Below are 16,086 nucleotides of genomic sequence, written 5' to 3'. Positions count from 1 at the left end.
AACTGTTCTTGCTCTCCAGAGAAACAGTGAATAGAACAGACAAGTCTTGTCACTACTGGCATTGTGATCTGAAAATCACAGTCTGCAAACCAGCAATTTCCTCTGTGTCAGACTCAACGTTTGGTATATGTTTAATGTACCCGTTTATAGGCAGGTTTGTAAGGAAAACACACCACTGTTTTTCTTGTCTATAGCTTGATCATTTCATAAGTTCACAGTTCCAGGGAGGAACAGGTGAAGCTTAAATACTTGTATAAAAGTTTGGAGAGTGAATATAATTTCTCCATAGCAAAAGATGGCACTATAAAATCAGCACGTGAACAGATTGTTTCTATAAGCTTTGTAGGTCACCTCCCTTGGTCATAAAAGTGTTTGGCCAAAGAGCTTCTCATCCTCAAGAGGAAGTGTTCTTCCTCACTTATGAGATAATGTTTTTTAAGGGCCTGATATTGCCTAATGTTAAATATAATTAGCAGGTGTTCTCAGAATTTCAGCTGAAAGAGTTTCAGGAGAGGAGAAATTTAACAAGATGAAGGCTCAACAAACTCCAGGTTGAATACTACTGCTTTCATAGTCCATAATAAACTGACACAGCAACCAGTTGGAATTTCTCTGTGAACATGAAGACTTGGATATAAGTCTTGTTTTACTAAACCAGTCAATGTACTTGTGCATTACTTGCTTTTTCCAGATGCTCCAACGTTTGTGTCAAATCAAACCATGTATTACTCTTGGGAAGGCAATCCCATCAATATAAGTTGTGAAGTGCTGGCAAATCCCTCTGCCTCAGTTCAGTGGAGAAGAGGAAAATTAGTTTTACCCATAAAAAACACAACACATCTGAAGACCTACAGTACAGGAAGAAAGCTGATTCTAGAGGTAAGGCTTAAAATGCAAATCAATGTGGTGATATAAAATAATTTTATCCTCAGTTTGTCACCATTGCAAGTACTATAGAGTATATTAAAGGATAAGACTTACAATTTAACAAGAAATGTTCTTTAAAAAGATACCAAAATAACAAACAACTGTATAGGAACTGATTTATCTCCATGTTTCTGGTTAACAGTTAGAAAATAAGCTTTATTTGCGTGGCTTGTGCGCAGGTTTCCATCTGCACCGAACAAAAATGCAACTTCCATTACTTGGAAGTAAATAAATACAGAAATAAACATAAAACTAGCACATCAAGTTAATACCAAAAATTAAACTGACTGCCTGGTAGGTATTTTGTATATGCAAAGAGTTTATAAGATTATTTTTCTTGTTTAAGGGTAAAATTATAAAGATGAACAATGTCACTGTTTTCCACGATTGGATTTCCTCGTTGGCATTTGAGAAGAGAGAGTTTAACATGGAAAAAGATGTATTTAGGTCTATGTTTGGGAAATATACCAGATAGGCTGGAGTAAGAACACATCTGCATATTGGTTAAGGAGAATATACTTACATTTATACTTGATTAGCAACTAATGTTTACAAACTATATTCATTTTAAAGATTGCTCCCACCTCTGACAGTGATTTTGGACGGTATAATTGTACAGCCACAAACAGAATAGGAACAAGATATCAGGAGTATACACTTGGTCAAGCTGGTAAGTTAAAATTTTGTTTCCTTCTCTTAAATATTTTTTCTACTGTAGCCAAAACGAAGTTCAGGAATATTATCCTCTGTTTCTTTTATTCCATGGACTGTTTGCAGTTGATTTAATTCTCTAAAAGTTGAGTTGCAATATAAAGTAAAATAAACCAGTTCCCTCAGAATATGAATCTTTTTTGGATTTAATTTTAAGGCCTTCTGAAATTTGAAGAAATTAAATTAGTGTAATTTTTTTTTCCTTTGCCCTCACTACATCCTACATTTATAACAATGTATTTTCATTACTTCAACAGAGAGACATATGGTTTGCAGGCAATAAAAGTAAGAAGGAACTAGGAAATTCTTTTTTGACTTTTTCTCCCTAGTATTTTCTTTATAAACTAAGGATTACAAAAGACTGAAATACTTCAGCAGAGAATTTCTACCTTCATTTGCACTTTTAGTTATTTAAAAGAAGAATTTGAGCTGGAGTGCTTGATTGAATTAATTTAAGCTCTTGAGATGTCCTACAACTTATTCTTACAGAATTTCTGTAAGAATAAGTTCTTACAGAATTTTTAGGTCCTGTTGTTGTTTAGGCAAATATAAAAATCTGACTGCATGTTTGTTCTTGGGCAAAAATAACTATAAACTGAGAACAAACGAGAGTTTCTTGGCTTCGTTTTCAATTATATTTTCTTGTAGAATGAATTAATGTTTGTTCAGCAGGCTTGGAGGTCTCCAAGCATTTGGATCTATGTACTTAGTGATGCAAATTTTGCCAGCTTTAATGATGTCTAGGGAGCTATAGTGTAGCTTGGTATAAAAGGAACAGCCACACTGAGAGCTCTGCACCCCTTGGGATGTGTCATTATGGACCACTTTCAGGCCACACCGTAACACCAAACTGACTGACATATATTGAAGGGGCAGGTAGAAATAAGGTCTTTTATATCTATTTTTTTTTGTAAGAGATGTATATTCTTTATGATCTTGAATGCTTTAGTTGAATGTGACTTTTAGTTTGTTTTTCTTAAATAAGGAAATCAACACTCTGGAGCTCTACTAGAAGGAGTTTTGGAGGTGCTTTGCTGAAACATTCACATCCAGTCATAGCTCTCTTACTTGGCCTGGTAGTTTAATTTGTATAGTTTTGCTCCACAGGGTGAATGTTTTTTTTAGGTATCTCAGGTATTATAAAAAACAGTTGTTTATTAATAAACTACTTTGACTTTTTACACAGTACTGACAAATTTTCCCATTACCGTTATGGGATGGATTACTAACACACACTCTTCCTGTTTTTTTCTGGTTGGTTGGTTGGTTGGTTGGTTGGTTGGTTGGGTTTTTTTGCTTTGAAGAACCACCAAAAGTGTTGAGATTCCTAAAATAGAAAAATGTGGGGATTTATTGAGAAACATGCAATTTCTATGGGGCACAATTTTACATCATTCACAAGGTCCACTACCCTTCATTTTACTACTTTTTTAGGGTCTTAACTGTGTTGTAATCTTACCTTCCCTTGACAGCTACATGTGACTACTGAGAAAAAAAGTCTTTCCTGAAGCCATGAACATAAATGATAGGAAAGGAAGGAAAATCCCCACTTGTATCCCTCTGGTGTGTTACCTCTCAGGAGAGGAAAAAAAAAAAAAAAAAAAGAGAAAATATTGTGTTTGTTGCTGTGTGCTGTTTTTTCATAAATATGTATAACATGGGAGAGCATCTTAACAGATACTGTACAGAATATTGGTTTTTTCCTCTTAGATTTGCAGCACAGTATCCCATCACAATGAATCATGCTGCACAGTGATCATTTTAGCTATGTATATCCTCCCTGCTTTTATAATTAATGAATTAACTTCAATACAAAGAATATAGCATTTTTAATTGAAAAAGAACATGATATTTTGAAATATTTCAGAAAATCCATACATGAGAGCCCCTGGAAATGCAAAGAACAAAGAACTTCATGCAAACTATAATCCTGGCTTTGCTTTTTAATACAATTGTATCAGAAATGTTACTGATGCCAGTTTTTCAAAGAGCTTAATATTCTCTACTTTTGCCATAGTTCACTTAATATTTTTTCGGTCAGTTCATCAGAAAACTTGATGAACACTTATAAAAATTATATATTAGAGTTATAACAATAAAAAGGCAAATCAAGGTAAATAAAGAATTATAGGAACATATTATATGTCATGAGCTATATATGGATACTCTATATAATAATATTAAATGCAGAAAATGGGGGGGGGGAAAGCAGGTTTTTTAGTAATAATAATGAGCAGGGCAGGAAACCCTTGGTTTGGGGGTGTCAGGGCTCCGTTATGCTGCCCACTACTTACAGTAGTGTGATGCATAATATTCAGTATCCTGAAAGATTGATATTTTGAGCATTTACATCTAAATAGACCCTGTTTTTAGAAAAAAACCCAACAAGTTACAAGTTTTGCACTTAAACTGAAAATGGAAAACAATCAAGGAGATGGAGGATAAAATAATAAATACAGGTATAAAATGTCAAATACAGCTTTCTTTCTAGTTTTATTACCTCTGTCATGTCACTTTGGTAGATTAGGAAGACCTAATGATTGATATTTTCCTTATTAAAGCCTATAAAATCACTTCATACATTGCAATGCAGCCTGGATTGCCTTCTGGCTTTGATTATAAATACAAGTGCTGGGGCATAGCATACTTTTACAAAGTCTCTGTTATGGAAAAATAAATACTGTTCCTAGCTGGGAGATGGTATTAAGCAAAGTATGCTGCTGCTGGGGTAAATTTTACAACTAATGATATTTTTACTGCATAGCTTTCTCTTTAAATTCTGCAGGAATTACTTGTTCCTTCATGTTTTGTTCCATTTTTCTGCTTTGCTGGATTTCAGAAGAATCAAGTTACCTCTCTTTTTTTTTACTTTATTGCTACTTAAAAAGTGATCACACTGTCACAATGCCATTATCTTTATTTCTGTTACCCTCCTTAAGAAATTAGACTTATTGATGATAAAAAAAAAAGATTTCTTTCAGAATTTAGATGGAATTTGCAGCCATACCATTTTGTATGACAGGAAAACCATAAATGTTCACTCAGATTATGCAGAGCTACTGAATCAGCCTGAATTCCATTTAAACTTTCAAAACAATTGAAGAACTGCAGACTATTTGAGATTTCACACTGAAAGGTGCTGACCATCAGTTGAAAGCTTAAACAGATGTGCTCTTCTCCTGACTTGTGGTGATCAACTCTTAAAAATACCACGTAGTTCAACTATTCCTGCTTTTTCATTGCCTAAGCATTTAAATTGTTATGTGAGTAACATGTAGAGTGTGAAAAGATCCACAGGCATTTCTTGCCACTGCAAATTAATTCCTTCATGTCACATCCACAACTAATGTTTTAGAAGTCTGCTTATACTCTGGCTTTAATCTATGACAGGATCAGATTTTAGCAAGCCTGGTGAGCTTGGCAGGTTGTCCCAATGCCTCTCAGAGCCTGAGGTGATCACAGATACTCCTAGATTTGTCCAGTTCTAGTTTAGTCATAGTTTATGTGAAATATCAGTATGCAGGAAGCTGGTAGAAACTAGCAAAGCATTCTTCCTTTATGTTGGATCTCAGTATTGTTATTTTAAATGTTTTTTTGTGTAGATAAGTAGAAAATCATATGGCCATCAGTACTCTAGGACTATGTTTTTGGAATAGGTAATTTAATATCTTAGAATGGTAAATCTTAAGGTTATGACACAGAACTAAACTGGATTATTCACTGTATATTTTGCACATAGCAATGTATAGCTGGATGGAATATAAAACTGTGATTCACCTCCAAGGCTCTCATGACCTTACTCATCCTAGACTTTCCTGACCCCCTCTTTATTCTGGGATGGCAAAGGGTTTAAAAGTTCAAATAAATAGTCTGATTCCCCTTTTTGCCCCAGTCTTTTGGTCTTTGTACCTAGAAGGATACTTTCATTTTTGATGAAAGCTGAAGTTCTGATCTCACCATGTCATGCCTTGAGCATGCCTCCAGCAGCTATATCTCTTGTAGCTATATGATTTATTTGTTTCCTTTCTAAACCAATGTTACGTGGAATTAAAAAGCAAACTGTCAATGATATCATTAGATATTGCAAGCTCCTACACCTTTTTATTTAATTAAATGTTCCTTAAGCATCCTGTATACAGAGAAAGTTAGTGAAGATGGGGGATAATGACAACAAAAGCAATTTAAAACATGGGAAAGACAGTAACTGAGCTTCACAGAAACTATATCCTCTAATATGTTTTATGGAATAAAGTCATGTCCAGAATATGATAAGGCTGATCAATAACTGACAAAAGCTACAACATCAAATTAAGAAGTTTACTAGTCTGGAGTTTCAATGCTGGTACTTTGTTGCTGGTTAATGGATGTTCCTTTTGTTTCCCCAAGTATTTGCATTTTCACACAGGCAAAATAAAATCAAAGAAGTAGGACTTATTTTTCCCCAGGGAATAGTGTAATGAAAAAGATAATCATATTCTGCCAAAAGTCCATTGACCGCCACAAAAATACGGGCAGACCTAAAATCTAGCTCACTGTTCTAAAACTTGCCATTCACATCTTAACAGCATCAGCTAAAAGATTTTTATTTAAAAAAAAACAGAAAAAAAAAAAAAAGGAAAAACTACAACATATTTTCATATGGCCTAGGTGTGAAACTATCAACATGGCAACAGAGTTTTGCTTTGTATGCATTTTATTTTAATTTATGTTTTATATATTTACTTGCTAGCTGTGGTCCTGGTTACTTAACTAAATCCTTATTTTTCCAGAACTGCCAGTGATTTGGTAAAAGAAATCCATGTAGATGTAATATTGAATTTTTCTTCCATTCCAAGGATGTACAAGTACAAGCTGTGTCATAGAGATTTCTGACTCCAAAGGTCTAGTCCCCAGCCTCTTCCCTTTCCCTGCCAAGGTCCTGATGGTACTTACATTCAGCATTTAGACATAGTTATTTTGAGTCAGTATATATGCCAGATATACAGAGACAGGAAAAGCTGCAGAGCTACAGTAGGAACATCCTGACAGGAGATAGGAGACGACTTAACTAGAAGACAAGTCTCTGAGCCCACTACCTACTCGCACAGCATCACTTCCTTTTCTCCATTTATATCAGGACTGCTAAAGTCTCAGAAGGAAAATTATTTTCTTCCATAAAACTATCACAAAAATAGAAAAGAAAAGAAAATCCTCAGTGATAAACAATGGTCATGTATTGAACAGATTTGGTGATAATTGTAATAGACTTGAAAGACTATTTACATGTCAGTGGAGATAAATATGTACTCATAATTCTGTGTGTACTTTATCAGCTGTGATAATATTTTTGGAACCAAACTAATGCTACTTATTTAGGCACAAAATTCATTTGTGCAACCCAGAATTATGTGCTGCGTACAAGTGCAATTCTACACTTACGAGGGGATACTTTTTGATTTTATTTATAAGGAACTGTTTAACATCATACATGAATACAGTCACATAATGAACAGAGGAATAGTTGCTGAGGAAAGAAGACAAAGTTGACTAAACAGCTGACACCTGTTTTTTTGTTTTTTTAGTGTCATATTTTATTTTAAAGGCTGAACTTGTGATGAATTATCCCTTGTTTTGGCAGCAGCATAATGACAAAAAAACTGGCAGTGGAACTTCTGAGGAAGTATACTAGAATCTCTGCTGTCACTAAGTGATCTTTAGAGCATAGAAAAGAAATCCCATACATTTTCTACTACATAGTCCTTCAACTTGTATCCACATCAGTATACAAAATACGATCACTGCCCAGAGCTAAACCCCTCTAAGATTCATTTGGTTGGTTGGTTTTAGAAGGAAAAAGAACAAGAAACATCCATAGCTATATTCTTCCAGATGCAGACTTCAGAGCACACAACAGTGCAAATTATTCTTCCCTCCTGCTAAACATTGAACCAAAAACCTTGCAATTCTGACATGGAAATCATGGCAATGCTCCAAGTAATTACGGCTGACAGGGGAGAGCTCAACTGCTGGAATGTTTAGCTAGATCAGGACCAGAAGGCTGTATACCTTGCATGATCAAATTCTTACTCATCAGAGAACTACAGAATTAGTTCCATTTCATTATGCTGCTATTGATCTTCTTTGGGGAAAAAAGTTATAGATTTGCTCAGTCTGAAAAAGATGGTAGGTATTTTCTTGTATCTTGATGGTATTGCTAGTATTTGGTTTGGTTTTAACTCGGAAGTGTCTCTGGCTGTATTTTCTTCAGGTGATTCACTGTTTTCCTTAGAACTGACATAGTTCAACTCTGGAAACTGCATAAAAGTTGCCTACACCTGTGAGTGGCTTGGATTGTGGGATGCATATTTAAAATAGTATTGTGGATGTATTTTACACTTCAGTGAGTTCTAAACAGATTGTATTGTGCTAGTTATGCAAAATATTTTACTGGGTTTTCACAGGAGCTTCATTTTACTCTTATTACCAAAAGGAATCCTACCTTCATTTGGCAGAAATTGCATTTGAACCAGCAGTAGAGAATATAAGGTTCTTCCTGAAGGGTGTCATCTTCCCTATGCCATGCTTATTATAGTTAACCATGCACAGGCATTAACACACAAGGAAAGGAGATCTCCTTAACATTTGGAAAGTCAAGAATAGGGTGGATATGTAAAAAACACATTTTTGTTTCATACCATTGACCAAATATCTGGTTTGATTCAAACAAAAGTACCAGTGAATTGCATTATTAAAATAGCATACAAAACCTAACAAAAATAACATGAGTGGAATTACATATTCATTTATCTCCTAAATATTTTTGTTTCATTTTAATTCTTTTAACAAGAAAAAAAAATTAGACATTTAGAAGCTATTTGCAATATTGTAGGTATCCACAGCAGCTTTTAGCTTGCAATTAAATACAAAAAGAGCATTTATCTTCAGTACTTAAGAGCTATATTTGCTTCCCAAATGATTGTTATCCACATCATACATTCACATCACTCATACAGTGCAATGCTGTCCTAGAGTGCTTTGATGGCATCTATACTGGTTTTAACCCAATGACCACCAAGTATTGGAGGGTTCAGGAGACCTATAGACAGAAATGCTAACTGTAACAATTCACAGAGGTATCATATTAGCATTAAGATGCTCAATCTGACAACTGTTAGAGATTTTTTTCAGAAAATAATTTAGTTTTCTGGTAATTGAAAGGTTATACACCTTCCAGCCCTTTTAGACCTGCTTTGGCAGACATTCTTTTCCAGAGAATTTGTGGCTGAATATGTCCTTAAATCAGATCTTTAATATTTCATAGAAATTTTTGTCTCATTTTCATTCAAGTACCAATACTGGGCGAAGCTCAGATTGATTCTCCTTTTATTCCCAACTGTCTGACAGCCTTTGAATACCGACAGTATTTCATGGAAATGGTTCATTACCCACAAACAAAATTATAGGCCTTGGCTCAAATTCTTGCATGTCCTTACAAAAGTATCTTCCATAACATAGAGACAAAAGCAATCTCAAATGTGTAAGTGGTTATGCAGATAATCCTCAGATGGATCAGAAGAGAAATTTGTAATGGTGTTTGAGATCCCTGGTATTCTGTCCACAGGACTAAAATTCTTACTGGCATTTTTAATAGCGTCTTCTGTAATTATAACACTTTAAAATGTAGGACAATTAGAAAAGCTAGTCTTTTGTCTTCTATGTATTTGATCATACATTTTAGAAATAATGTAACCTTTCTGTTTTTAAAGCTGTGCTGACCTTGATGTCATTGTTTTGTTTTTGTTTCATATCTCTCATTTCGACACCTACAAACACCTGCTCTATTTTCATAGTTCTTTTCTACTTTGAAAGATATGCATTTCCTTTTGATTTCAGGGAAAATGTTTCTTTCAACCTATTTTGCAAATTAGTTCTTAAATCGAACAGAGAATAGAAACCTTCCATTAATGTATCTTTCTAGTAGCTTGAAATCCAGTCTTTCAAAAAAAGAGAAAAATGATTCATGTTTTCAGCTGTATTTCAGAGTTCCATAAAATGGCCAAATTATTTATACAGTTCTTTGTCATAATCTCATTTAGAAGAATTTAGACTCTGAATGATCTATTTAGTGTAACTGTTCCTTTTGTTATATTTGATTTAAAGTTTGTTATTCTTTTTTATATAATTATGCAGTCAACAAACTGATCTCCTACATTTGACTGTGATGAAATTAGCTATTGAAAAAGATCATATTATAAAAGAAAGGCAAAAATGTTTTTGCATTACTTTAGCATACAAGGAAATGAATGTGGTTTTCTTACAGCTCTGTAGTGGAAAACAAGTTGTTTATGTAACACAAACATTATTATACCGTACTCAATATTTATTTTTTCTCACTTGAAAATGCTAAGGAGGCTTTTGGGGGTAGATTATCAGCTGTTTAGGTCTCTGTAATTGCTGATTATTAAATTGACGTTTGTCCTTTTTTAGATGTGCCATCAAATCCGTATGGAGTACGAGTTTTAGAGCTGTCCCAAACCACTGCCAAGGTTTCGTTCCATAAGCCAGAGTCACATGGAGGTGTTCCCATTCACCACTACCAAGTGGATGTAAAAGAGGTGACCTCAGAAACCTGGAAAATAGTTCGCTCCCATGGAGTTCAAAGTAAGTATATGAAAAATAAATGGGAGTGTTTTAACTGAAAAAGAATGTTAAGTGTGTGTTAACTGCTTCTTTGTTTGTCTTAATCCAGTAGCTGTATCTTAATATTAGTGAAGACCTCTTTACACCAATCTTACTGTAGTTTTGTAAAACTCAACTGTTACTTCTGAGTTTTAAAAATGTTTACAAATATTTCACATTTTTCCACTGTCCAGCCAAGTAGATATGAAGAATACTTTTGAAGCTATAAATTTCAAAGAGAGTAGAAATCAGTTAGTTTGAGAATGTGCATTATACACACAGAAAATAATTTTAAGTAAGCTCTTACATAATATTTAATTCTAGGCATTAATTTCTGATCTTGAGCTACTTAGTAAACTTTCTATGTACCTGTTAATATTCATGATATCTGTTTCAAAAGCATACCTCTAATGTTTGTTCAACAAACAATAAATGCTCTCTAAAAGAGCATCTAGTTGCACCTCTCTAGGCAGAAAAGAGCATAAGCCTCCCCAAAGGCACAAGTTCTTTAGGTACATGCTGAGGTGGGATGTTTATACAGAGTAGCAAAATACATTCAAAAGATCAGTAAGCCTTTGCATCCAAATTTACCTTTTGGCAGTTTTAGTGCAAGTTAAAGCAGCCCCAACATTCTTCTGATTTATACAGCATCAGGTGAATGGTTTGGAAGCTACCAGCAAGGTCATGGAACAAAAAAATGTAGCAAGTTATCCATTATGTGTTATCTCTTTCACATAGACAAAATTTTTGCACTAAACAGAACGTATTCCAAATTACAGAATTATTTCAAAGGAACATATAATGAACATGTAGTTAACATGTATTCAAAGGAACATATAATGACTCTTTATTTTTTGTTTTTCTCAACCAAACACAGTAACTGTGTGTATAGATGTAATACTGTAAATCATAGTAACATACACTTTATTTCAGTATAATTTTCCAGTATTTCTTTCAGTACTAGTAGATCTAAAGAAGGCAACTTATTTCCTCTGTTTGCAGGGCAGCACATGAATGCCTATTTGTGTACTTCCTTTCTTTTCATGTAATGTTTCAGACCAAGTTTGAGATTTTTTTTCTTGTAGCTTCCTTCAATGAATTGACAGTAATTTTTTTTCTGATGAGAACTGTGTTAAGATCCAGTTATTAAAATTATTAGAAATGCCTCTGCCCAAATTAAGGTGCAAACGAGACTATACGCTAAAGTCAATAGTATGGATTTTATTTAACAGCAAATGTGAGGCAGAGAGAGAGAGAGAAAGAAATGGGAAAAAGGAGGCAGGGGGTGGGGGCAGGAAGAGAGTGACAGACAGAAATTAAATAGAAAATGTATCACTACCCTGTGGAACCCAGTGGACTCCTGTGGGTCTTGTTCTTCTGTTCTTATCAGTGGTGAGGGTCCCACAAAACACAGGCACCCCAGGCACTCCTTCTGATGGGGGCAGGGGAAGATTTGCAGGCTCTTGAGACAGGCTTCCTTGTTTACTTCTCCTCAGACCTGAGGTGATTAGACAATAGTCTTATCTGAAGTTCCCCTCACAGTCCAAATTCCTGTCAGGAGGCATATTCCTGAGGGGGAGTGCTACGGTGGTCCCAGGCAGGCAGTTGCTTCCTTGCAGTTTGACAAAAAGGCTTTCTATGATTTTGACAGTGTTTAAGACATTAACAACATTTCAGTCTGTCACAAACTGTAATACATGAAATACTAAAACCTGAGGTGACCAGTCTGTGTAGTAGTGTGCAATGTACTCACCCAGTACAAACCCAGTGACTACAGAGTCAATCACACAGATGCTTAATTTAATTGTAAAGATAGAACAAAACAAAAGTCCTCGGTGCTAAATCCATAGAAAAGCGTATTTATCTTACTCCCCACAAAACTTTCTTTCCTATTATTTCTGTTGATATGAATTTTATGAAAATATTAATTGGTTACATTGGGAAAGATGTGTAATTTGAAACACCCTTGTGGTTATTAGAGTTGACTGGAGCTGCCTTTTCAGAAGTTCACACTTTGATTTTGAAACATCCTTTCACCATTACATGTTTTTAAGTTGTTGCATACAGGTAATTTGGAGATTTCCGTATAAACAAATTGATCTTGAAGTTATTTTAGTCCAAAACTTGCTTGAATTCTATGGTGATCTATTCTAAAATCAGAGTAGAGTGACAGGTAGAAACACCTGCTGTCCTTATGCTGACATTACCACCATGAAGTAGACTGTGACTATTGAGGATCTCTGCTGCCAGTCATACTGATATTAAATATACAGCTTCTTTGAGAAAAAGGCTGTCTGTATTAATTCCCACATGCTGTCATGTTATTTCTCCATGTCTTACTTTTGTGGAAGTTGCCTGATTAGTTAATTCTTCTTTCTGGTTTGGAAGTTTTCAGGGGATATACCATCTCGCAAGCATGTATTTTCCTTTTTTTGTCCCCCAGCTGTATGCTGAAAGGTTTTATTGAGAAAACTAAATAGGTCACACTGATGTCGGACATATTAAAGATACCTATTAATAGCATGTATTATCAAAGACTACTCCAATTGATGACAAAAACTAATAAATATGAAAGCAACCTGAAAAGCCATCTTGGTCTACAAAGAATTATGTAATAAATAGATAAATAGTGAGAGGACAATGGGCGATATTAAAAATTAATACTAGATTAATACTTAATTCAGAATGTTTTCTGAAATCTCTGTTGGAATACCTCTGAGTATTGAGAGTATTGAGATTGTATATCCTATATTTATCTGAATTTCTTTCTGAACTATTTTAGAAACCGAAAAGTACTGCAGATTGACAAATATTTGCTAAACAGGAAAAATTTTGGTTTTGTAAATCTTGTTGATGCCACACTATGTAATTTGATTGAGAAGTCATAAGGGATCTAGTTGCATTTATTACAAGTTCTTGCAGATATTCTATAATAAGTTAAAAACTTGTTCTATTTGTGAGGTACTATAGGGCCAAACCAGAAAAATAAGATATGTTACCAAAACACAGACTGAACAGTCCAGAACAGAAAGAATCTTTGCAAATGGAGATGTCAAAAAACAATATTAGTGTCCTTTTTTAAACAGAAAATCTGCTGAATGTAACTGAAATACTTCTGGAATATTTTCTAAAGCATCTTTTTAAACTTTTCTCCATTTATGTTTTAGCCTACTTACAGTGTCATGGTAAGAAAGCCTGTCCAAAATTCCTATTTTCAGTTCCTGCAAGAATTTTCAAAGAAAATTTCACTAGTATGAAGTAGGGTTTTTTTCTTTATACTTTTTGAGATATTTAGGATACTTTTAAGTATTCTGAATGATAATAAAAATTAAATGTTTTTGATACAGCTTCTCATTCTGCTTAAGTGACTACAAACCACTTTCCTACCATACCTCAACATCATCTTAGCTGAGTGAGGAGGATGTTTAGAATGCAGTCAGTTTTCTGTATTATGATTTGTAGCTGGGTCATCATAATTTCCACACTCAGTCAATATTCCTTAATGGAAACAAAACCACTTTTTCCATCTGTTCACATTTTAAGGACAGGTTTATGGCTAAGATTCAGATATAAATGCTGTTTAGACAGGGACAGTTAACTGCTTGCACATCTCAAGTGATGATGCATGCATAATGCCTGGGTCATGATTCTTTCCCAGCAGCCAGTGATAAAATATTGTGAAATTTTAAAGGATTTTTTTTATCAGTCTGATTTAACTCAAGAGTGGTAAAACTGCAGACCTTTCTTGCCACATAATGTGCAAATTCCAAAAATATCATTCAAGGGAAAGAGACAGAAAAACCTACATGGAAGAGCAAGTTTGTACCTGGAAGACTGTTAGAATTCTAATACAGATATTTTCAGGGCTAAACTGAGTCTTTGGCTCCCTCTATACTATGACCTAAAGGAATAGTGTAGTCACACAGAACAGCCATAAAATGATAAAATTAATGAAAAAAGTATTTTTAGTTTAAACAAATGTATGGAAATGTACCTACAGAAGTAAATTTATGAAAAAAGCATTAATAAATGATTAATAGATGTTTCAAAAAGTTTTTGAAAGGAATTGCTATTAATGCTAACAAGTCATTAATTTTCATCTGATTATGATCTAATAGCTTTTACAAGTAAGATTATAATTATTATAATTATTTTATTTATATTAGTTATATGTAAAACACAATAGATGCTTACCAAGGCTTTTAGGCATTCTTGTGTAATCAGTCATCCAGTAAATACAAATAAGTTTAATCAGGACAATTAAGCAGTATGAAATGAATTATATGCAAATCTATTCAAACATCCTGCCATTCTCTTAATTTCCTGTTTTCTTCAAAGTATCCCTCTAAAGGTGACTTTTGTCTCAAACTTTACAAGACTGAGTTGTTTTCAGATCAAATAAGGGAGAATATCCCAGTCTTGGAGCTGTAGTCAAGAATATCTATTTCCCTATTCCCTCCCCTTTGTCTTTTATAATGAAGAACGTTTCATTTGAAAGTCTGTGCTGATTGCAGCTATTGAAGGGGAGCACAGAAAGTGAAGCAATCATCCTGATACACCAGTTTCAGACTATTAAGGAATTTAAAGTCTTAATCAACACTATCATAGTTCACCAAGAGATCAGTGAGGAAGCGGCACTAGGTTTTTCTGCCCTTGGTAGGTGCTCTTCTGAATATGAACATTGCTTTGTTACAGGCTGCCTGCAAATCTCTGTGCAGCTTCACTTTACAGCAGTTCTCCTTGTGGACCGGAGTCCTGAGAGGAGCTGGATATGCACAGACAGATCAGACATTTAGACCCTGTCAGTAGTGCAAAAAAGCCCACTAATCCTGAAGTACCGTATGTGCAAGGTTCATTCTCCAAGGAGAGTTTGCATCCCTTTCCCCCGACAGCTGGTAAATCTGTGAGATGTCACCCATCCCCCCTCAGGGAGGGGATAGCCACAGGTGAAGGGCATGTGCCAGGATTTCTTCTGTAGACACAAAGAAACCAGTGAGAAGGTGTAAGATACCTAAGCTGGGCAAAATTACCTTACCACGATCTTCTGTGAAAATTTATTTTTAAAAACAGGACATTGACTGATCTGTTTCTGAGTAATCAACAAAGACTTCATAAGAAACAGCCTGCATTATTTTTTCTTTTCAAGCAGTAGTGAGTTTTCCAAGGAAGAAGCAGGATAGAGTCTGTGAGATTCGGTTCTTCACATCCTTTAATCCCTCAGAAAGCACCACTGGTATAGCTCTAATAGAGAAACCATCAAGGTCTTGCTTTGTCTTAATAGCATTATAGACATTAGTAATTCTGGTTCACAGGCAGCAAGTAAATACATTTGTAAAGAAAGGGCCTTGGCTTAGACACAAATCCAAACTACTGTGGAGGTGTGCTTGAAACATGAAAAAAATGTGTTCTCTAAAAACATTTGGCTGTCTTCAACAGGAATGCAAAAAAAAAACTTTATTTCCTTCCTTCTTCTGTTTGCAGGTAGATAAATAGAGAAACATGTCAATGGATCTTTCTTTTTCAGAGCATTTTAGTCCAATACCAAGGAAAACCAGTCTCTGCGTTTGTAGTGCCACTCATTTTACTGGTGACAGAACAACATGAGGAATACACTAAAAACCCAGTCCCACATTAAGATTACTGTGGAAATGGACCTATGGGATATATGGATGGTTGGCACTCTCTTAGAGAAGAGAGATATACATTTGGGGGATTTATGTAGCCAATACACACTCCCCCCCACCTTTTGCTTCCCCTGAACATCTTGGGTTTGGAGGTTCTCAGAATTCA

At 34.8% G+C, this 16,086-nt stretch overlaps 1 protein-coding gene across 1 annotated transcript in view; it reads left to right on the top strand.

Annotated features, from left to right (window-relative positions):
- Nucleotides 1-16,086, top strand: part of NCAM2 (neural cell adhesion molecule 2) — a 270,479-nt gene that overhangs the window by 193,390 nt on the left and 61,003 nt on the right. Inside the window, exons 10-12 of the mRNA XM_032679671.1 lie at nt 692-879; nt 1,501-1,597; nt 10,105-10,278. Of these exons, the coding sequence (XP_032535562.1) occupies nt 692-879; nt 1,501-1,597; nt 10,105-10,278 (459 nt within the window). The remainder of the gene's footprint in view (nt 1-691; nt 880-1,500; nt 1,598-10,104; nt 10,279-16,086) is intronic.

Source organism: Chiroxiphia lanceolata, chromosome 2 (genome assembly GCF_009829145.1).
Source record: "Chiroxiphia lanceolata isolate bChiLan1 chromosome 2, bChiLan1.pri, whole genome shotgun sequence".
Classification (NCBI taxonomy): domain Eukaryota; kingdom Metazoa; phylum Chordata; class Aves; order Passeriformes; family Pipridae; genus Chiroxiphia; species Chiroxiphia lanceolata.
Note: the sequence above shows the minus strand (reverse complement) of the source record. Positions and strands in the feature narration are given on the sequence as shown.